General features: G+C 45.1%; 1 protein-coding gene across 2 annotated transcripts; it reads left to right on the top strand.

Annotated features, from left to right (window-relative positions):
• The first annotated feature begins 13,504 nt into the window (after positions 1–13,504).
• LOC119276665 (ABC transporter B family member 4-like) lies at positions 13,505–21,081 on the top strand. 2 transcript variants are annotated; one of them, XM_037557796.1, is made up of 12 exons: positions 13,506–13,845; positions 15,124–15,178; positions 15,670–15,845; positions 15,947–16,168; positions 16,251–16,489; positions 16,971–17,496; positions 17,582–17,855; positions 17,952–18,579; positions 18,662–18,890; positions 19,115–19,381; positions 19,454–19,717; positions 20,169–21,081. In XM_037557796.1, exons 1-12 carry the CDS (start codon positions 13,582–13,584, stop codon positions 20,817–20,819), a joined length of 3,795 nt encoding a protein of 1,264 aa, XP_037413693.1. In that variant the 5' UTR covers positions 13,506–13,581; the 3' UTR covers positions 20,820–21,081. The 2 variants fall into 2 exon arrangements, with proteins under 2 accessions (XP_037413692.1, XP_037413693.1); XM_037557795.1 differs by having other exon boundaries at positions 13,505–13,845; positions 19,115–19,717.
• The last annotated feature ends 2,416 nt before the right edge of the window (positions 21,082–23,497 follow it).

Here is a 23,497-nt window from a genome sequence, read left to right as displayed (position 1 = left end):
TTTGAATTTTCAGAGGGATTTTTGCCTGCCAAATCCACCTATAGTTACATCCTGCTATGTTTCTCTCCAGATAGTCATAAACTGATCTGGTTGTAAAAAATTTCTTCTTGCCCAGGTTCCAAACCACTTGATCAGGTTCCTCCGACAACACCCAGGAGTTAACAGTGGTATTAAGCTCATTCCATTGATCTAACGGTGATGTATGAAGTTGTCTCCGGAAGAAGTCATCCCCCACACCATTTCTAAACTTTTCCACCGTGATCTCCTGCTTATTGCAAATGCTATACAGCACAGGGTATTTCTGGTCCATAGGGGGCTCATCATGTAAGGAATCCTTCCACACCCTGGCAAGATTGCCCGAATTCATAACCAATTTACGACCGGCCAAATAATATTCTTTTACTTTCAAAATAGCCTTCCAAATAGGAGAGTCACTAAATGTGCTTTTGACTGATGTTACCATATCTTTTTTCAAGTATTTCGCCCGGATCACCTCTTGCCACAACCCATGCTGTGTTTCCAGTTTCCACCACCACTTGGTGAGTAGACTGATGTTTTGCTTTCGGAGGTCTTTCACCCCCAGTCCTCCTTTGCTTTTAGATCTACAGATTCTGGTCCATTTAACCAGGTGATATCTCTTGCGACCCTCATGTTCTTTCCAAAAGAAGCGTTTACGGTGTTTGTCCAGTTTTTCAATGATCATCTTAGGCAGAAGAAACATGGACATATAAAAATAGATGATGCTAGTAAGGGAGGAATTAAGAAGGATAAGTCTCCCTCCCGAGGAGGCCGCATTGCCTATCCAAGACTCGCAGCAGTGCAGAAATCTTTCATCGGCAAAGTTCCAATGCAGGCTACGAAGGGTCAAATAGCTGACTGGCACATCCAAATATTTCATTGGGAAATGACCAATCTGACAATTAAACAGGTCTGCATAGAAGGCTAGAGTATCATCATCCCCTCCAACACAAAGGATTTCGCTTTTTAGGAAATTAATTTTAAGCCCTGACATGAGTTCAAAGATATAAATCAACAGCTTCAGGTTAACAACAACTTTCTTATCATGCTCCAGGCAAATGACAGTGTCATCTGCATATTGGAGGATGGCTACCCCATCTTTGATAAGATCTGAAGCCAATCCAGTAAGAAGCTTTTCTTTCTGTGCATTGCGGATCATTTTTGACAATGTCTCAACTGCCAGGTTGAAGAGAAAAGGGGAGTGGGGTCGCCTTGACGCACCCCCTTGTGGCTCTGGAAATAGGGGCCTTTTTCATTATTCAGTTTGACACTGACAGTGCCATTGTGAAGAATATTTTTTATCCAGCCACACCATGTTGTACCGAAACCTCGATCTCGATGACATTCTAGTAGGAATTCCCAATCAATTTTGTCATAGGCTTTTTCAAAGTCTAATTTTAGCACCACCCAACTCTTTTTTTCTGGTGCGTATGATGTAGAACTTCATGCAATGTAAGGATACCATCCATGATGTTCCTGTGCTTAATGAAAGCATTTTGATGTTTGCTAATCAATTTATCAGCAAAAATCGCCACCCGGTTATCCAAAACCTTGGTGATAAGCTTATAAGGACATCTTAGGAGATAGATGGGGCGGTACTATTGTATTTTCTTTGCCCCTTTCATCTTTGGAATAAGTGTAATTACCCCATAATTCAGGCGGGCTATGTCAAGTTTGCTCGAATGAAAATCTTCGAACAGGCGCATGATGTCACTCTTGACAAAGTCGCAACAGTGCATATAAAACTCTGCTGGAATGTTATCCGGCCCTGGTGCACGATTACAACCCATCCCAAACAACGCCTTTCTCACCTCTTCTTCTGTGAATTCACTCGTGAGTAGTACATTATCCTCATCATTGAGCTTTTCTTCTTCAGACCAGGTTTCAGGGGATAAGTGGAACATGTTGCCCTTGGCCGGGGCAAACAGTTCCTTGTAGTAAGAGGTTGCATGTTCTAGTAGGTTTTGCGTGCCCTCAATGGTCACCTCCCCCGCTGTGAACGAGTGAATAGTATTTTTTTCCCTTCCTACCAATTGCAATTCTATGATAGAAAGCTGTGTTACGGTCTCCTTTAAGCAGCCATCGCTCGTTGGAGTGTTGTAACTAGAACGGTTCTTCCATAACTAGAAGGTCATTCAACTCCGCACACAAGGAGGTCCTTTCTTCATAAACTTCTGGATCAAGGGGACCGCTTTCTTCCAACCTCTCAATCCTCTCTAATTCTTCTTTAATATGCTTTTTCCTTTTTCTAGCATGTCCAAAGGAGTGAGCCCCCCATCCCTTGAAGTATTTCTTGATACGCTTGAGCTTGATATTCAAGATATCAATGGGATCCTCAGAATTCACAGGTTGCTCCCACATATTCTTAGCTTTGATATAAAACTCTTCATTCTTGAGCCAGCTCAACTCAAATCTGAACTCCCGATTATGGGAAGGGCTTGTTTTCACAGGTTCCGTGGTCAAAAGCAATGGGTTGTGATATGAGGTATCTCTCACCAGCTTACGAACAGACACCAAAAGGAATAAGTCCTCCCACTCAAAATTCACAAGGATTCTGTCTAATTTCTCCAAAGTAGGATGCTTTTGCTTATGGGACCATGTGTACTTCCCCCCTCCCATATAAATCTCCCTTAAATTCAGGGATTGAATGACAGAATTAAACTTGTCTGTGTAGTGGGAATGGGTCACGTTTTTTTTTCTCCTCACAGTTTCGTAAGATATAGAAATCACCACCCACTATATAGGGGACATGGATCTGGGAACAAGTAGAATCTAGCTCATTTAGGAACTCATCCTTCCTATCATCCTGAGCTGCCCCATAGACCACTACAAGGGCCCAGACGCATTTGTTTTTAACATCATATATGTTAGCTTGAAGAAGGAAGCTACCAAGTACCCAGGATATAATTTCAAGGTTTTCTTTCTTGACACCACATAGGATGCCACCTGACTTGCCAGTAGAGGGAGTCCAGTTCTAGGTATATCTATCCAAGGGCTCCACCTTCCTTAAGAATTTAGGAGAGAATTTTTTCTTCATAGTTTCTTGCAGGCCTATAAAGTCTAGGGAATGATCTCTAATTAAATAAAAGAATCAGGTAGTCATTCCTTTCTTTCCTGCTCCTCTGCAATTCCAAAACATCCCATTCATTTAATAACACTGTTTTTTTCCCCTTCTGGTAATCCTACTAGGAGGCAGAGTAGGATTACCCTCTTTTTTCATTAAGGAAGCACCATTTTTCTGACTCCTGATCACAAGTTTGGATATCACCACATTATTTTTCCTATCCCTCTTCTTTCTGGATTTAACAACAGTAAAATTCTCTTCCTCTATATCATTTTCATCACCCCACCTCAAACTCAATGGAGTTTTATCCCCTTTAGCATTAGTTAAGATCATAGGGATCTCCACATTATTATTATCCTCTTTCTTTCCATCCTGAGGTTCTCTATTACGACATTTTTCAAGTTCTCTTAAAACATCAATGCAAGTAAAATCAGTATCAGGAATGTCAACACCCATTTTAACCGCCCTAAGAATCAAATCAGGATTAGAAAGAGCTTCAAAAGAGTTTGGGCTATTATGAGTACCTTCATATTTCTCTTCTTCATTGCTACCACAACTTTTTCCTCCACCCTCTCCATTTTGTTCTGCACATTACGCGAACTGAAGCGAAGGTTCTCTTCGTTGACAAGAGGAGGAGTAGGAATCACCTCATCTTCCATCGCATCATCAGGTATTTCCACTCTGTAATTGTTGCCCCCACCCAGCTTGTCTTGTTTGTATTCAGCCATCTCATTTACCTGTGTGGATGACCTCACAACATCAGAGTAGGACTTTAGCCCATTCTTAGGTAAATGAGTAACAGATTTTCTGCCATTGTTAAGGATGCTTACACTCTCCTCTCTCAGGTTATGTTCTTGAGCCATAGTGTCAATCAACAGAGTAGTGTGCAAGGAGTCATCGGATTCAACACTTTCCTGCGACTCCCGAATGATGTCTTGTTTCTCTCCCTTGGACATGGAAGGGGCATGCCAAGTCCAGGAGAGAAACTGTTCATCTTAGCTCCAGGAGCCGCATGCTTAGTCCCCTCTTGTTCCTCATTCTGATTAGGATCTTGAGATATCTCCACTGTTTTTTCTCTCTGTTAGGATCTCTAGTCAAAACTTGCTCCACTTCATAGAAAAAATCATAAAAGTGCCCTCCTAGTACTGCCTCGGCAACAAAAGGGATTTCATCAATGTTTCTGCACCCCATTTTAACACGAACGGAGCTAGGACGATGCAGAGTTGCACCATCAATTTCAAGGGGAACACCTACCAAAGATGTAACATAAGACATGTTTCTTTCGCTTCTCTTATCCACAGGAACGTTATTGACTCTCACCCAGGCTACCTCCATGACCCCTTGGCCCCCACAGCAGATGACCACTGTGTGGCATGAATCACTGCCCCACTTTTTTTAAGAGTGACTTTTCCCACATAACAGATTTGCGCCACTGATCTGGGATTAGGGAACCTCACAACAAAGACTCCAGGGCCAATAGCATCAGCCGAACATCGCCAGCCCGTAGCCAAGTAATCACTAAGGTCGAGCTCCATTTGGCGAGTCGATGTTTCCCCTTCTATGATAGTAACAACAATACTATTGGCCCTCTCTTTCACCTAACTAGCAGTACAAGAATCATGAATGTAGTAAAAGCCTTGTCCTCTTGATTGGAAAGCACACATAGGGGCAATGCACTCCCAAGGAAGGAATTCGACACAAACAGATGCAAGATGACCTAATTTGTTGCAGCGCTCACAGAAAGCTTGCAGGCATCGGACAAGAGGATGCTCAGGAGACTTGCAAATGGGACAGAGATCATGATTCTTGGTAGGGTGCACCTGATTTTGCTTCCCATGAGGGCGCTACTGCAGTGGAGGGGCGTGTTGATCCGCACTGACGATGCCCGAGCCCGACGACGCCTCTGCCTTCTGCACCCAGATCCCTCCGTCGTGGATCTCGCGGCGTCTCCCCGCAGCCTCCTCCCACCTGGATGTGTCATCCGACGCCGAGGCGGCCTTGGACGAGTTGGAGTTGGAGTTGGTGTGGCCCCCATCATCGTCGCGCCGCCATGAGAACTTGCTCCTCTCACCCTCGCGGCCGTTGCTGCGCCCGGGGACCTGACCCATTCCTCGACCAGCTCTTCCCCTTCCAGTCGCCTCGCGTCGATCTCCATGATAGCCGCATCCTCCCTTCGTCGCCATGGGAGAGGAGGCGGCCACCGCAACAAAGGATCTCGAGTCTCCCCCCACCTTGCCTCTCCACCACCCAAACGACTCTGCTGGCCTAGATCTAGGGTTTCTCTCCGCCGCCCAGAAATGGGAGAATGAAGTTTCTAGGCCAAGCACGGGTCGGGGTGCTGGATTTATACCTCCGCTGTGTGGCTGTGCAGGGGAGTGGAGGGTTGGATGTCTCCCCACGTGTCGCGCATCCGCCATTGGCAGGCGGTTAGGAACCCTCGGGCCCATCTCGGACCCAACCGCTCCCTCGGCCTGGTTTTTTTCGGTCTGAACCACTTCAGGGGCTGCGGTGAATCTCACCAGCCGGCTTGCCGCCGGTAGCCGATCGCACACTCTAGCAAAGTGGCACGAGAAGGCTACGACACCATCGATGTCGATCTCCTCCGCCGCGTGCAGGTACCACGCGTCCACCGTGACCCCTCGCGAATCCTTGAGAACCAGGCGGAGAGCATCGTGATGCAGAAGGAGCTCGCCGTCGTGGAACGTAAGCATGCGCGTCGCGAGATCGGCGGCGAAGGAGACCTGCCATCTCACCTCCGCGTCGCCGCACGAGTCGCCGCTCGTGTCGCCTCTCATCTAATGTCGCGAGATCTTATATTGTTGATTCAGTGTCTTCATGAAGCTATATATTAGAAAGAATATCTGCAACATCAATATATATTCTACGAAATATGTATATGGCACACGGTATTTTTTTTTTGCAAAAGTACCGTACGCATCAACAGCCACCCGATCGAGATCTCCTGTCACCTCCAACCTCGTCTCCCGCAACCGTCGCCCACGCCCGCAGCCCGCAATGGTTCGCCAAGATCAGGGTCGTCTTCACCTTCTTCATCCCGAGAAGTGGTGGCAGGTTTCCCTCAAAAAAAAAGCCGTGGTGGCGGGAGTGCGCCGCAAGGGGGAGCAGCAACCCGCCCCCATCAAGCTAGAGCCGCTCTGCACGCCAGGCCGCCGTGCAGCCGCCGTCGAGGATCTTGTTCCGCTCCCTCTTCGCCGGCGGGAGCAAGAACGCCATGACCGCCCGCTCCAAACCCTGCTTCCGCCGCCGCCACCGTCGCCGTCGCAGCCAATTGCTCCCACACTCACGTTCACGCCAGGTCGCCATCACCAGGCAGACATTTTGGTTTTAGCCCAGCTAGGTTCGACCTTCACCTGTGCACGGCCACACCCACTCCTTCCCAAATTCCTCCCCTGTACATATCCGTCAACTCCTTCCCAATTCCCAAATTATGCCATATGATGTCCACGTCCAACGACCAGTACAAGTGCAAGTGTTGGACGTTGTTGCCTACTAGTACTGGTTCCTTTTATGTTCAATGAATCTTGACTTCATAATGGACAGCAGTAGTGCAGAACTTGCACTTGTTCATGAATCTTGACTTTATAGTGGACAACGGTAGTGCAGAACTCATAGCACAAGCATAGTACTGGTCCTTTATGTACCTATATGATTCAAGGAAGAATGTGCAGAGGTGATGTCATGTTATTTCTAGCCGAGGTTCTTGGAGAAGGTGCTGAAGGTTATGCATGAGGCGGAGCAGCAGAACAAACAAGAGGAACTTGACAAGCAGCAACACAACTAGTAGAAACTTGAGAACCAGCTGCGTCGTCAGTGGCACTTTTGTTGAGTACTTCAGTGTTCCTAACCCTCAAGCAGAGAAGCATTCTCCTACTGAAACCTTCCTTGATGAATCAGCAGTATCCTTAGCCTAAGTATCGCCACTACTCATGAACCTTCAGACTCCAATAGCCTCCGTCCAAAGTACTCCTAAAAAACCTCTCCTAATAAGTTCAGTTATAGATCTATGATGTCAAATTTTCTTGGTGGTACTATAAAACTGCTGAAAGAGAATGCATCTCTGTTCAGAAAAATAAAGTTTAAAAATGAATGATATTTTTGTAGAGTACGCATCTACGTCACAGCATGCTGCCTCTCGACGGTGTTTTCTGATAATTTAGTTACAAACACCGCAGTAACCTTGACCTGGAAAAAAACATTTGCTAAAAAACACACTCGATAATTTCTCTAGTGATGGCACACGTTGGTAGGGGCGACTCAGGCGGCGCCCTAATCTCGCGACCGGCAGCCCTCCCTTCTGATCCATTCTCCTCGCCGTCGCTAGAGGGAACCGGCAGCGAAGCCTTCTCGGCCTCCAAGGACGGCGGCGGCGGGGCGTGCCTCCTCAGCCTCCTCCTCTCCCGCTCCTCCCCTCGTCCCGGGCTCCATTGTCGTCCGCCATCTCCAGCCGCTTCCTGCGGATCTCAAGGTCGGCGCGCCAGATCCGGGCGCCCCAGTGTCTGGAGGTTGTTGGCTTGGGTCTGTGTCACCCTCCGGTTGCACACTTCCGCCCTTCCCGTGAAGATTCGGTCTGCTGCTCCGGCGTCCTTGCTGCCGGCGGTGACCGTCGCGGGGCTGGCTGCGACCGTCCTGGCCCTTCCCCTTTGCGTGACCCTTCGGGTGTGGCGCGCTCCTCCATCCCCGAAAGATCGTGTCCGGGTGTGGCGCGGGGAGTTTGCTGTCACTGCTCCGGCCACTGCGGTCTTTGTTGTTGGTGGTGGTCTAGATTTGATTGGCCAGATGGTGGTGACTGTAGATAGTTCTGCAACGATTTTCTATGGATCCACGACATTGGGGGTCATCAAAGTGAATTCGGGAGTTTTTATCTCTTGATCCGGTGAATGACTTTCGGTGGTGAGTTACAAATTATGGAGGATGACTTGACGCAGAGGAATGTTGTTGGAGTGGCGGCGGTTAAATTGTAGCTACTTGGATTGTGGAAAAGCGGCGGCGACAACACATGTGTGACTTTGATGGTGGTGCTGTGAGCACCCGGTCTCGAGCTCCGGGGCAAAAGCCTAGGTCTGACCCGAGTGGTCATCACTGGCAATGGCGATGTTTTTTTTACATCGTGACCTTGTTGGAGGCATTGCTCGGATACGTTCGGACTATTTCTTCAGGGTGAAAACTTTGATTCTAGCCTTTGTGGTTGGATCCGGCGACGGCGGCGCTTGAGTGTCGCTTCCTTCTTGAAGGCGTTGTTGTTGAAGACCCTCGTCGTCAATGTGGTGTCAATAGTTGGTGCGGATATGGTCGCAGTTCTAGTTTGTCGTTCGCTGATCTGATCTCTTTGGGCCTTTTTTATTTCTTTTTTCCTTTTTCACACCTACGCATAGCTTTTGGTCTTATGACTTTTCTAGTCGTTGGTGTGTTTTAGCGCATGTGTGTTGGGTTGGCTGTGTGTATCCTAGTTATGCAGAGGCCCGGTGTATGCTCATTATATTGTATCCTCTTGATGCTTCTTTTGAGCCAATAAAATTCACCCTTTGTCGAAAGAAAAAAGATAATTTCTCTAGTGGTTAGTAGCAACAAATTTGTATGTGTCTTCTGATGACTGAATCCATGGATGTACTTCTTCTAGGTAATAGTTGAACATTTGCTGTAACTTTGAGTAGGAGGAAAAAAATGTTAAAAACATACCTCCTGTGGCTTCTGTGAAAATAACACGATAATATATGCCCCACGGACATGATAACTTAGATGCAAATACCATGGTATTTTGGACCCGAGGAAAAGGTTGCTAAAAGCATACACACGGTAAATTTTATGTAAGTAGCATGGTAATATATGCACCACAAATCTGATAACTTAAGTGAAAACACCATGGTGACTTTGACAACTGGGAAGAACATTATTGAAAAGAACCCCCGTTGATTTCTAAGTAAATAGCGTGGTAATATACACACCGCAGACCTGATAACTTGGGTATAAACACCACGGTAACTTTGACCATGTTAAAAAAATTGTTGAAAAGGTATCCTTGATAACTTCTGTGTAAATAGTATGATAACATCTGCATCACAGACCCGATAACTTAGGTGAAAACATCGTGGTAATTTGGACACGAGCAAAAAAATTGCTAAAACATACCACTGGTAACTGATGTGTACATAGCATGGTAATATACGCACCACATAGCTGATAATTTATGTCCAAACACCATGGTAACTTTTCAACCCATGGAAAAAAGGTTGATGAAACATACCCCGTAACTTTTGTGTAAATAGTTTTAAGCACCGGATACCCGATAACTTAAGTACAAACATCGCGGTAACATAGGCCAAGGAGGGAAAAAAGTTGTTGAAAATATACCCCCGGTCACTTATGTGAACATAGCACAGTAATAAACGAACCGCATACTCGATAATTTGCATACAAATGATAACTTTGGGCAACGAGGTAAAAAAGTTGCTAAAAAACATCTCCTCCCTCCCCCACATTCGATAATTCATGTGAAAATAGCTCAATAATATATGAACCACATACTCGATAACTTACATACAAGCACCACGGTAACTTTTACCAAGGAGAGAAAAACTTTGTTCAAACATATACCCCCGATAACTTATGTGACGGTAATATACAAACAAAATACCCCATAGCTTATGTACAAATACCGTGGTAACTTGACTAGGGGGTTGAAAAGCATCCCCCGATAACATGTGAAAATACCATGGTAATATATCAACCGCATACCCAATAACTTACGTACAGAAACCATGGTAACTTTGACTAAAGTGAAAAAAAGTTGTTGAAAAAACATAACCCGGTAATTTATATCAAAACAACATGGTAATATACAAATAGCATACCCGACAACTTATGTACAAACACCGCGATAACTTTTGAGCAAAGAGGAAAAGTTGTTGGAAAACATACCCCAATAACTTATGTGAAAATAACACCATAACGTACGAATTTTCAGTTTCATTCGATCTCATCTCAGGAAGGTACAAGTAGTGTGCAAGTTCAAAGAAATCACATGATGTTGTGTAGCCCAGTTGGTTGTTGTTGCTAAATTAATTATGAGAGGTTGTGGGTTCAATTCCCCTCCTATTGCAGTTTTTTTCGCCTTTTCAAATTGCAAGCGTGTGTGTGCAGAATCGCGACGGGCCCGCCCCAGCTGGGGGATCCGAGTAGCCCGGAAAATCGGGAGAAGGGACGGGTTCGTGCGGGGGGGGGTCGGGATGGCCCAGAAAATCGAGAGAAGAAGTGATGGGTTTCGTACGACACGAGGGGGTGTGGTGGTTTTTGCAATCTGGCACACGGTCGCCAGTTATCACAGTCTATATTCTATGAAACTATATTTTGTAATGAATCTAACAATATTATTTTTTTTCTTTTTTTTCGAGCAACCGGCACGAGCTCTGCCTTTTCATTAAGAAGAAGAGAAATGACCAGTTTATAAGGAAAACTGGCCAAAAACCGATACATCTGCGATACACGCACACGCCAGCCCCGAGGCTGCGCACCACTCGAGTCGACGACACTGTCACCCAAGTGACCAGAGACGACACCCTACAACAGAATACTGGGCTCCGGAGCCGCCGCTCCGACATCCACACCGGCCCCGAGGCCACGCACCAGCCTAGTCGGTGGCTCTGCCGCCCTAGAGGCCAAAGCCAACACCCAACGCACACGAGATCTCCGACGCCGCCGCACAGGCATCCACTCCGGCCCCAAGGCCGCGAACCCACCTAGTCGAAGACCATGTCTCCCTCGCGACCAAAGGCAACCACCGCACGAAGGAGATACCCGGAAGCCGCCGCTCCGACATCCACGCCGACCCCGAGGCCGCGCACACGCCTAGCCGACGACGAAGTTGCAAAGCCACAGAGCCACCGCCAGCAGATGAAGGACCAGACCTCCAAAGGCGTCGCCCCCAAGAGGGAAGCGACGAGGAACGCCGCCGACGCCCACTTCGGCCAAGGCCGAAGTTTGGGTTTTCACCCGAAGAGCCCGTGACTGAGATGACGAGGGAGGTGAAGGGGCTCCACGACGCCGCCTCCAACAAGGGAACGACATCCTAGGACGTCGTCGACGCCGGCATCGACCGAGGTCGAGCTAGGCTTTCACCCGGAGCTCACCAAACCCATGATCACCACAGCCAATCACCACCAGCGGCGGCCGAGCATTCTACACCGAACACCACCGCCAACCACCTCTAACACGGCAAGCAAAACCACCACGGCACCACGCGCCGTCATGGCAGCCCCGCACCCACCGCCAAGAGCGGCGGCGCTGTGCCGCCATCCTCCCTCCTCGCTGCCGTAGCCAACGCGCCGCAGCGCCGCCCGCAGCCCGCCGAACTCGAGGCTGACCACCACGCACCAGTCCGGGGCAGCCTCGCCCGGATCCACGCCCTGGACGCATCCCACGACCGCCGCAGCACATCCACCTACGCGGCGGCGCCGCCATCCAGGAGCTGTCGCGCCGCCCCCGTCGATCCGTGGCACACTGCCACCACCACGGATCTGCAGACGCCAGCCGAAGCAGCCACGCCCCGGCCCGCCCACCATGCGCGGAGGCCCGCCATGGAAGCCGCTGTCCTGGCCAGATCTGGAAGAGCACGGACCCCCGAAACGAGGCCATCCCGTAGCCCCCATGCCCGGAACCGCCGGCCACCGCACTTCCCTGCCTCCGCATCCCCGGGGCCGCCACCCCGGCATGCCCGCGCTGGCCAGCCGCCATCACCGCCCCCAGCCGAGTCCGGCGGCCGCCAGCGCCACCACGAGAAGGAGCCGCCCCCGACGCCGTTTAGCAGCGGGGGGCCGCCGCCACCGCGGCGCAGATGCCGGCGGCAGCGGCGGGGAGGGAGCACCGGAAGGGGGGCTTCTAGGCGGCGGCGCGGTTGCGCCCCCGGAGTCGCCTGGGGAGCGACTCGGGGGGTTGGGGGAATTTAGCTTGCACTTTAACAACAATATTAATTTGTAACTATGAATATTGATATTTTATCGGAAATGTTAACGCCCACACGTGTGGGCGTTTGCACATCGCCCACACGCCTCCATCACCACTCATTTTGCCACGTATGAATAGATGACATCAGCAGATTTTTTTTTTGGTTTTCGGCTTAAAAATGTTGTATCTCCTAAATAAAAAAGCGAACTAAAAATCCGTTTTCACCATTAAATCCGTCTCGACGAGATCTTCAAAACTAGACCCCATGTTAATATGTTTCGATGAATTTTTTTTTTGCCAGAAGTTGCCATGATGTTTACACTGCAGTTGCCATAGGGCTTAAACTAAAGTTGCCATGTGGCAATTTTAGTTTGTAGATCATGACAACTTTAGTATTTTGATGATGGCAACTCCAGTACTTTGACCATGAAAATTATTTTTTGTATGAACCATGACAATTTTACGTGCATGTATCATGGCAATTTTAGTTTATGGTTCATGGCAAGTCTAGTTTTTTAATTCCCCGTTTTATAAATGTCAAAATTTACTTTTGAATGTAAAAGAAAATAGCTGAAACATATCATGACAACTTCAGTGTAAACATCATGGCAATTCATATGCAATAGACATGGCAACTTTTAATACAAATTTTTTTCCATCAAAACATATCAACATGGGATCTAGTTTCGAAGATCTCATCGCGAGAGATTTAATGATGAAAACGGATTTTCAATCGGATTTTTCGTTTAAGAGATAAAATATTTTAAAAACTGAAAATCCAAAAAGATTTCTGCATGCATGCATGCGATGACGTGGCAATCTGTTTACATTAGAGACGTGTGATGCGTCTTCCTTCATGCCACACGTGTGGCAGTTAGCGCGACCCTATTTTTTTTATAAGTTTGGTCAAAGTAGAGATGCTTTGACTTCGAACAAAATTTATATGCACACAAAAAATAATCGGAGGTAGTATTTTCTAGTGGGTTTTGCTTCCATTATCAGCCAAAATTAGACACTTTAATACCTTCGCACATAACTCTTGGAACACACACTAGCCACCTCCGTGTTTTTGTGACTCACGTAACCTGTTCCTTCACACAACAGAGAAAATGATTAACCTTTGCTCCATTGTAGTACGGACATGAATAATAATCACGAGGCCAACCATTTCTATAGCCCGTATTCTAGAAAAAAAAACATTTCTATAGCCCTGCCTTACCAACAACTTGATGCTGTCGGTCCTGCCTGATGGTAAATTAACACCAGATAAAGGCATCACCCCCCTGTATACGTGCCCATGAATTCTCATGTGAACCAAAGACATGCGAACCAAAAAGAAGTAAACTTCAACATGGCACCATAGCCTGCCTGTGCAGACAACAAGCGACATCACGTCGGTGTCAGTTCTCCTCACCTACTATAATCACGCGCCCGGCTCCATTACATATCTCTCGCCACCACAAACGTGCGTTCAGAGAGATAAGCAGCAGCTGCTGCTACTGTACTAAAGGAGGAGGAAGAAGAGAGAGAGAGAGAGAGCAATGGGTGACGAGGCGATGAGAGACAGAGGAGAGGAGGAGGAGACGGGCGCGACGAAGAGGAAGGATGCGGGCGCGACGAAGAAGGTGGCCTTCTTCGGCATGTTCAGGTACGCCACGCGCGCCGACCTTGCGCTGATGGGCGTGGGCACGGTGGCGGCAATGGTGAACGGCATGTCGGAGCCGCTCATGACGGTGGTCTTTGCCGCGGTCATCGAGTCCTTCGGCGGCAGCGACAACAGCGCCGTCCTCCACCGGGTCAGCAAGGTAGGACGAGTGCCTAGATTCTCTGCACGCCACCGATTCGCTGCAGATATGCACGCCGGCACGGCTCGCCGCGCGCATGGTGGCCGGTGATCGCGCGCGTACAGGCGTGTAGTGCCGCACCATGCATGCAGTTGGATATACGGCAGTCGAGGTGTGGTGGAGGATACACGCACGTACGCAACGTAACGTAGGCACGGCCGGACGATGGGTGTGCGTGGCGTTGAGACGTCACTGCACTATGGTTCCTCCAAAAAGCATGTTTGCTAGCAAGTCGGGTGCTACTTGCTAGGCTGCTCTTTGTTTGTTTGTTTGTTTGAGAAAAGGTTATTGCCCAGCTTTAAATTAATGAAAACCCTTACATATCCTACAACACAACACCGAAACACACGCAACACAGACAGCAACTGCCTTTCAGGCAATCTAGCTAATACTCCCTATGTTTCTAAACATAAGACGTTTTGCCATTTGAACTGCGAAAATGTCTTATATTAGGAACAAAAATGATCTTAAAAACATTTTGGGAGGGAGTAGTACTTAGTAGTACCTTTTTAAGTTTTCACCACAACTGAGACCGGGTGAAAGCAAAGCATGTGCTAGACATTTTTTTCTTTGCAGAAAACACACGCTAGACCGAGTTTTACCTGGTCAGTGAATATGCCTGATGATTTCTTGAGATGATACTCCATGCTATGCTATGCGTGTTCTTGGAAAAGAACGAGAACATCATCCGGAAAAAAGATGAGAAAAACAAGGAGCATCTCTGCCGGATGAGTACAGTACTAGACAATGGTACTGGCGATTGTGGTGGAGGCCGTTGCCGTGGTCCTGAAAGGCTGAAATTATCCTCATCAACGGATTTAAGGATTTGCCGTTCTAGTCTGTGGCCACTGCAAGCACACGTGTGAAAAAACACACGTGGACCGCTGATTTGACGCTTGGGCAACTATTTGAAGTACGTACTCCCTCCGTCCGGAAATACTTGTCATTGAAATGGATGTATCTAGATGTATTTTAGTTGTAGATACATCCATTTTCATCTATTTTGATGACAAGTATTTCCGGACGGAGGGAGTATATGGACCCTGGTGCTCACTTGGGAATGTACATCCTGCTATTATTAACCTCATAACACAAACAAGAAAAAAGAAGGGAAAACCCTGAAAACAGCAATAAGAAATGACAGTTTGCTCTCAAACCCAGTCCTGCTTTCCCATGCATAACACAGGAATGCCCAACTTCAGTACTATTTCATCTCACACTCACACTTGCTTTCTCCAGGTTGTTATGTACTACATCTATTTGGGAATTGGGACGGCACTAGCTTCATTTCTCCGTAAGTATGCTTCCACTCGTGCACTAAATGTTTCTAGAATTGATAGCCAAAACTCAACCCTATTTGTTCTGAACTGTAATCCATGCATGGAGAGTTTAGTTTGTACAAATGAGTGGATACCAATAGTTGCTACTAATCTAGTAATATTCCTATATTTCACATTAGTGCCAGCTCTTCACAAACTTTCATGTTTCCAAGTACAACACAAGTTAATATCCAAGTACCCCCGACAATTCTCAGCAGGTACCAGGCAGATCTGGAACTTCACAAGGTCATCGATTTGTAGTACTGATTCTCAACAAAGAAATAAATATTGCATGACAGTTAACACGGTAAAAATGTAAAACCTAATAGAACAAGTTCACAAGTTTTAACTTAGAAAATGAAGTACCGAGCAGTATGAAATGGAGTTGGCAACATGCATATCACACATAGCAGAATTTCAAATGAGTGATTGAATGCCATTAACGTTAACATGTTACCTGTGCCAGAGGTGTCATGCTGGACAATGGCTGGAGAAAGGCAGTCAGCACGACTCCGATCTCTCTACCTCGAAGCTGTTCTCAAGCAGGATGTTTCATTCTTTGATGTGGAGATGACAACCGGGGAAGCAATTTCTAGAATGTCTGCAGATACTGTACTGGTACAAGATGCTCTTGGAGAGAAGGTATCAAATGCATTTATTAGATAACATAGAGAGGATAGAAAAAACTATTTTCTGTAAATGCATCATTTCGTTTGAAATAAATAGGGCTACTTCATGTTCAGGTAGGAAAGTATGCACAGCTTTTGACAACCTTTGTTGGAGGTTTTGTCATCGGATTCGTAAGAGGCTGGACGTTAGCTCTGGTTATGCTGGCATGCATACCTCCAAGTATTCTCTCTTTTGCAACCGTCTCTCGACTACGTGCTCAAATATCTGCCAGGAGGCAAGCATCATACGACGACGCAGGCAATGTTGTCGAGCAGAGCATCAGAGCTATAAGAACGGTCGGTTTTAATGGTTTTAATTTATAAGTAATTACTTGATGGTTCGTTGTGATTGTATAATACTGGTGACATTTCAAAGCAGGTTGTCTCCTTCAATGGTGAGAAGAAAGCAGTAGCATTGTATAATGCTCTCATAAAAAAGGCGTACAAGGCTACTGTATTGGAAGGGCTTGTCACCGGTCTTGGAATAGGCTGTATCTTTTGTGTTGTCTTCTGCAGTTACTCTCTAGCCTTTTGGTATGGCGCGAAGTTAATCATCAGCAAAGGATATACTGGAGGGCAGGTCATCAATGTTGTATTTGCAATTCTTACCGGATCAATGTGAGCTTTCCAAATTTTGACTATAGTACTGTAAATAATAAAATAAGATGTTACTCCCTCCGTTCCATAATTCTTGTCGACAAGAATTATGGAATGGAGGGTAGTAGTAAACTAGCGCTTAAGTGTTTCACGCACAAAGTCAAAAATCTTTCTTAACCTAAAAATAAGATATTTCTTCCATCTATCTAAACCATATAGAAATACCTAGAGCTGGAGATGTTACTAGTTCATATTTCTAAGTAACCATATTACTGCAATAATTATAGTTAATTGGTTATTATTATTACTTATGGTAGAAAGACCTTATAAAGCTTGCCAAGCTCAAACAGACGAGTGCGCATTACCTTTGTCAATCAAATTAAATGTACTGCTAAAATCATGCTTCAAAATTGAATAAAAAAATGTGGATAATCAAATAATGTATTGTTTACCATTGAATAATAGTAAATTTGGACACTAAGGTATTTATTATTTACAACAGGGCTATAGGTAATGCATCACCCTCAATTTCTGCTATTGCAGAAGGCCAATCTGCAGCACACAGGTTGTTTGAAATAATTAACAGAAAACCAAAGATTGACATCAGCGACACTTCTGGAATAGTATTAGATGATATCAAGGGTGATGTCGAACTCAATAATGTGTTCTTTAGATACCCAGCAAGGCCTGAGCAGTTGATACTTAATGGGTTGTCTCTACAAGTGCCTAGTGGTACTACCATGGCTATAGTTGGAGAGAGTGGAAGTGGAAAATCAACATTAATTAGTCTGGTAGAGAGATTCTACGACCCACAGGCTGGTGAAGTGCTGATAGATGGAATCAACATCAAGAATTTGAAACTCCAGTGGATAAGGGGGAAGATCAGTCTTGTTAGCCAGGAACCATTGCTTTTTATGACCTCCATCAAAGATAACATAACCTATGGTAAAGAGGATGCTACGCTTGAGGAGATCAAGAGAGCAGCTGAGCTGGCAAATGCAGCAAACTTCATCGAAAAACTGCCTAATGTACTTAAGAAAAACTACTTATTTACAGAAGTATCTTACTCAAGTATCCTGCAATTAATGCTTATCTTACTTCCACATAATACAGGCATATGAGACAATGGTTGGTCAGAGTGGTGCTCAGCTTTCTGGAGGGCAGAAGCAAAGGATCGCCATTGCAAGAGCAATCCTTAAAAATCCAAAAGTCCTTCTGTTGGATGAAGCTACTAGTGCTTTGGATGTAGAGTCTGAGCGAGTAGTTCAAGAAGCACTAAATAGGATCATGGTAGGGATAACTACGCTCATTGTTGCTCACCGTCTGAGTACAGTCAGGAATGCAGATTGCATAACAGTGGTTCATCAAGGAAAGGTAGTTGAACAAGGTAAGAGATACTTCATGTCTATCTTCTTTGAACCAATTAACCAGAGTGAACTATAGGTTCTTAAATTATTTTCTTTCATAAATCCATTTTATACAGGTGCCCATGATCAGTTGATCAAGGATCCTGATGGAGCTTACTGTCAGCTTATTAAGTTACAACAGGTCCATACCGAAGGAATGCATGAGGTGCCATATGCGTCAGATTCAAGACTTAAAAGTAGAAGTTTATCTTTGGAACAATCTATGAGAGATTCACCCAGGAATAGAAGACAACACTCTGTAAAACCCCTAGGACTCTCTGGATCTGATGATTTGCAGGGGCCTGCTAATACCAGCAGTCAAGAGCACAAGGAATTTGGTGATAGTGAGGCTCCTCAGAAAGCACCAATTGGACGCCTTTTTAACCTTAATAAGCCAGAAGCACCAATTCTCCTATTAGCTGTTATAGCTGCTTTTGTGCATGGACTTCTTTTCCCTTTATTCAGTATTATGATGTCTGGTGGTATAAGGACATTCTACTATCCAGCGCACCAACTTCGAAAAGATTCAAGGTTTTGGGCATTGCTATGCCTTCTGTTGGCAATCATTTCTCTGATTGCAATCCAATTGGAATTTTTCTTATTCGGAATGGCTGGTGGGAAACTTGTAGAACGTGTCCGTGCTTTGTCTTTCCAGAGCATCATGCATCAAGAGGTTGCTTGGTTCGATGATCCTTCTAATTCCAGGTTTGTTACTTATTTTTCACTTTGCAACTCTGTCTTTATCTGTGACAGTGTGACCATCATGTTTTCCTTCTAACTTTTACAGTGGTGCACTTGGTGCAAGGCTGTTTATTGATGCTTTGAACATCCGACGCCTTGTAGGAGATAACTTGGCCATACTAGTGCAGTGCACAATAACACTTATTTCTGGCTTCGCCATAGCATTTGCTTCTGACTGGAAGCTTACACTGATCGTCATATGTGTCATTCCTTTTCTGGGTTTACAGAATTATATTCAAGTAAAGTTCTTGAATAGTTTCAGTGAAGATGCTAAGGTGAGATTAGAGTAAACCTGTTTTGAACAACTGTTTTTTATTAGAGAAGAAACAAATAATTCTTGATATTTTTCACACTGTGAAGATGAAGATGTGCACTTCTTAAGAGACCATGCAATTTTAATTTTACTAGTCACATATTCGAAGCTTATCATCAAACATAATGTGGTTCTTCCTAAATGAGGTATATGAATAATCTCTCCTAGAACAAATGATTGCTACAGGTGATGTATGAAGATGCAAGTCAAGTTGTAGCCGAAGCAGTCGGCAGTATTCGAACTGTAGCATCTTTCTGCGCAGAGAAGAGAGTAATTACGATGTACAGCAAAAAATGCCAAGCTACAATGAAACAGGGAATTAGAAGTGGAATGGTTGGAGGCCTCGGATTCAGTTTCTCAAACTTAATGTTGTATCTCACATATGCTCTTTGTTTCTATGTTGGTGCACAGTTTGTACATGACGGCAAATCAACCTTTAAAGATGTTTTCAGAGTAAGATGCACGCATTTGACATGTGAGGTTTTTTTATTCAGTGACTTGACAAATCGGCCTGGTTGTTTGCAGGTTTATTTTGCTTTGGTTTTCACAGCTTTTGGAATTTCCCAAACAAGTGCAATGGCATCAGATTCAACAAAAGCTCAAGAGTCCACAACATCCATACTAGCTGTCATAGACAGGAGGTCCAAAATTGACCCAACTAGTGATGAAGGCATAAAGCTAGAGAAAGTTGATGGCAACATAGATTTCAACCATGTGAGCTTCAAGTACCCATCCCGCCCAGATGTCCAAGTATTCAGTGACTTTACTCTGGGCATTCCCTCCGGAAAGGTACAGTTAACTTGATACTTGCAATTTTTTTAATTCATCGCCAAAAAGGAAGAAAAGTCTAACTGAACCTTGTTTACTGCCTGATATGGAGATTAGTGATCACACTCCACCACGTAATCAACGACTGAGATAATTTAGTACAAGTGGATAACCGTAGTGACTCCTTTTGCCTTGTTTTAATAATATAATTACTGTGCTAAATGTTTCACAAGAGTGTTGTAGCAATCTTGAACTGCTTTGTTTCAGCATGACTGACAGGAGGAACATGAAGTGCTACAGAATGTATATACAGATTTTTGCATACCCCAAGTGTTAGAATGCTCAACCCATAGAAAAAGTTTCACGAGAATATTAGATATGTGAAACTAATTTCTATGTAACGAAATTCCGTCGAGTTTATTATTTTCTCCACAGTTGTAGTGACAGGTTTGCAACTGTTTGTCATTTGCAGACTACTGCACTTGTTGGAGAGAGTGGCAGTGGCAAGTCCACAGTAATTGCTTTGCTAGAGCGATTCTATGATCCAGACTCTGGCACAATCTCACTAGATGGAACAGAACTCAAAAACTTAACACTGAGTTGGTTAAGAGACCAGATGGGGCTGGTAAGCCAAGAACCAGTACTTTTCAATGACACGATTCGTGCCAACATAGCATATGGAAAGCGCGGAGAAGCAACTGAAGAAGAGATTATCACCGTGGCCAAGGCGGCCAACGCTCATGAGTTCATATCGAGCTTGCCTCAGGGATACAACACCAACGTTGGTGAGAGAGGAACACAACTATCTGGTGGGCAAAAACAACGGGTAGCTATTGCAAGGGCAATCTTGAAGGACCCTCGGGTACTTCTGCTCGATGAGGCAACAAGTGCCCTGGACGCTGAATCAGAGCGCAGTGTTCAAGATGCATTGGACAAGGTGATGGTGAGCAGGACCACCATTGTTGTAGCACACCGTCTCTCGACAATCAAAGGGGCGGATACAATCGCAGTGATCAAAGATGGTTCAGTTGCCGAGAAGGGGAAGCATGAATCGCTCATGGGCATCAAGGGTGGAGTCTATGCATCGCTGGTCGAGCTACACTCAAAGGCGTCAGCGTCATAAAAGGGTGTGTGCAGATTTATATCGTTCAGATCTTTTTCACAACTAGTAGAAGATAAAGACTGCATTGTGTATTTTGTATTAGAAGTCGTGTGATGTAAATGTACGGAAATTTTAAGCCAATCGCCTGTAATTCTTGTTTTGGCTTGGCCTAAGACATCAGAGGTAAGATTGCCTCAGCATAGCATCTGTTTTAGTTGTTCTAGCTACTGCAGATTGCCGATGTATGCATTAATAGAAAGAAAAAGCATATCACTCCAGTGCATCAACATGTATGAACAGGGATAGCCTAGGAAATGGTGAACATCAGCTATCTAATTTCCACTACTAGAAATTGACGACGTGGGGTATGTGAAGAGTAGAACGGAGTAACCTTCGATACTGCGAGTGTCTTTCTGGAACATCCAACGCCAAGCTAGCCGCGGCGCACCGACTCTGCCGGTGAACCTGTCATTCCGCCCTCAGGGAGTTGCCTCCGGCCGCCGGAGATGGGTTCGCCGCCGCCGCCGACGACGACGACGGAACTGCTAGCGCCTTATTTTCCGCCCTTGTAGTCCGCGCCGTCTGAAAAGCTGGATCAAGGGCCTCGGTTGCTTGAGCTCACTCCCGTCGCTCACGGACAATGGGAGCTGGCCCAGCGAGAGAGCGAACGTCTGTTTTTTTGTTTTCGTATCAAGAATACATTTTTTAATGAATTAGAAAATGTTCGCGAATTAAAAAATATTCATGAATTCAAAGAAAATGTTCATAAAATTAAAAAATGTTCATGAATTCAAAATAATGTTCGTGAAATAAAATAATGTTCGAGAATTCCGAAAACTTCATGAATTAAAAAAACCATTAATTTTAAAAAAATCAGGAATCCAAAAAATGTTAATGAATTTGATGAAATGTTTGCAAATTCAAAATTGTCATGAATTCTAAACAAAAAGTGAAGACAAGAATATTTTATGGAAAATATGAAATCTTTTTGAAATTCCAATCATTTTTTAAAATGTGATCTTTTAAAATGTGAAGGCAAGAATATTTTATGGAAAAATGAAATCTTTTAAAATATGAAAATATGAACAAATTTGAATTCTAAACAAAAAGTGAAGACAAGAATATTTCAAATATATTTTAAAAAATGTGAACAGTTGATAAACAAACAAACAATGTTTAAACTTTTGAATGTTTTTTGAAATTTATAAAAAAACGAAAGGAAAAACAATAAATAAATATAAAAAACACGGAAAAAAAATTCCTTTCCTTAGGGCCTTGGGGGCAGCGAGGTAAGGGTGCTTCAGATCGATTCAAGTGTTCAACGACAATGATTGCGGCTCCAACGTGTTGATCCTTAGGGGCGCGTGTGGTTGTTCGGTGTTACAGGGACCTCGATATAATTTTTATTATGTTGAATATTTTTTACTCCCCATGAACTTTATAATAAATTTGGACCTTTCTTCATAAAAGAAATATCAATGGATTAAGAAGGTAGAGAACAATGAAGACAGAGGAGAAACAACAACAGAAAAAAGAGAACGACCTGCGGGACACAGTATGGTTAATGCATGACCAGACAGATATAAAGTCACTTAAAAGGGAACTAGGCATTCAGTTTTGCTAGGAATATTTTTAGCCACCATCATTGGAACCACCACTGTACACTAGAAATCTCGTTCTTTGTTGAGAATAAAGGTGGCGAGACTGTCCTTTAATTTGTTCTCTCTTTGACTCACATGCAGCGCCGTCAAGCTCCATCATAAGCAGCCTATATATTTTGTCTTGTGCTATATGCCCACTACCTAGCGTAAGACTAAAAATTTTCACTTTACACATTCCATCACGGAGAGTTCATATAATTAATATTTTCCTTCCAACAAAGTTACTTTTGTGATTTGCATAAAGTTACTCTCATGACTCGCGTATATTTATCGATACCTCAAAAGAGCAGGGGAGCTGCTGCGAACTGTCCATTTAATTAAGAAAAATAATGTGAAACCCAGATATGAAGAGAATAAAATCTCCACCAGCTGACAAGGAAACTGAGACCACATAGAAACGCACTCCCAACCCAAACAATGAATACCGAGAAGCACAGAAGCCCTCCACACTTCTGAACACAACAAACTTCTGCTGGGCTCATATACAACAGGTGGTCATACATCCGACCTCTACATTGATTGAAAAAGATAAGATGAAACCTTGGATGTAAACTAACACATGAATACTAACTTATTCGGGCTTTTTTTATGAAAGAAGCTTTCAGTTCATTCATCATCCGCCATGGCAGTACAGAGAACACCAGAAGTAACAAAAAATTTTACTTTTCAAACAAATAAATGAGCTTAGAAGCAGACTAGACCATTAATGATGGAACCTTGGTTCGGCGAGAGTTCTTCGCAGATCTCACGCCAAAAAAAAGGCATGAATAATCGTATTGCAATTGTAAAATGTTGTGGACGAGCAGTTCCAGTGGTGATCCCCCCTCCCTCCCCTCCCCTCCCTGGCCGCTCCCGCGAGCGCCGCCGGGGGGAAAACCCTAGCCCGCGGGGCGCGGCCCCCTCCTCGTCTCTCCCTCCCCTCGCCGCCGCCCCAGCGTGCTGGCGGGCAAAGCCCGGCCAGATCGGGCGGCGGCGGGGCCTCTTCCTCCCCCGCGCGGCGCTGGATGGCGTGGGCCATCCTTGTTGGGCGGCGGCGCG

This window comes from Triticum dicoccoides, chromosome 3B (assembly GCF_002162155.2).
Source record: "Triticum dicoccoides isolate Atlit2015 ecotype Zavitan chromosome 3B, WEW_v2.0, whole genome shotgun sequence".
Taxonomy (NCBI): domain Eukaryota; kingdom Viridiplantae; phylum Streptophyta; class Magnoliopsida; order Poales; family Poaceae; genus Triticum; species Triticum dicoccoides.
This window is presented reverse-complemented; position numbering and strand designations above follow the sequence as displayed.

What these genes read in the sequence shown, in the direction of transcription:
- LOC119276665 (XM_037557795.1), top strand. Translation starts at nt 13,582, where the DNA reads ATGGGTGACGAGGCGATGAGAGACAGAGGAGAGGAGGAGGAGACGGGC. An exon ending in TCCTCCACCGGGTCAGCAAG is followed by an intron (nt 13,846 to 15,123) that starts GTAGGACGAGTG and finishes TGCTTTCTCCAG; the next exon opens with GTTGTTATGTACTACATCTA. An exon ending in GATGATCCTTCTAATTCCAG is followed by an intron (nt 18,580 to 18,661) that starts GTTTGTTACTTA and finishes TAACTTTTACAG; the next exon opens with TGGTGCACTTGGTGCAAGGC.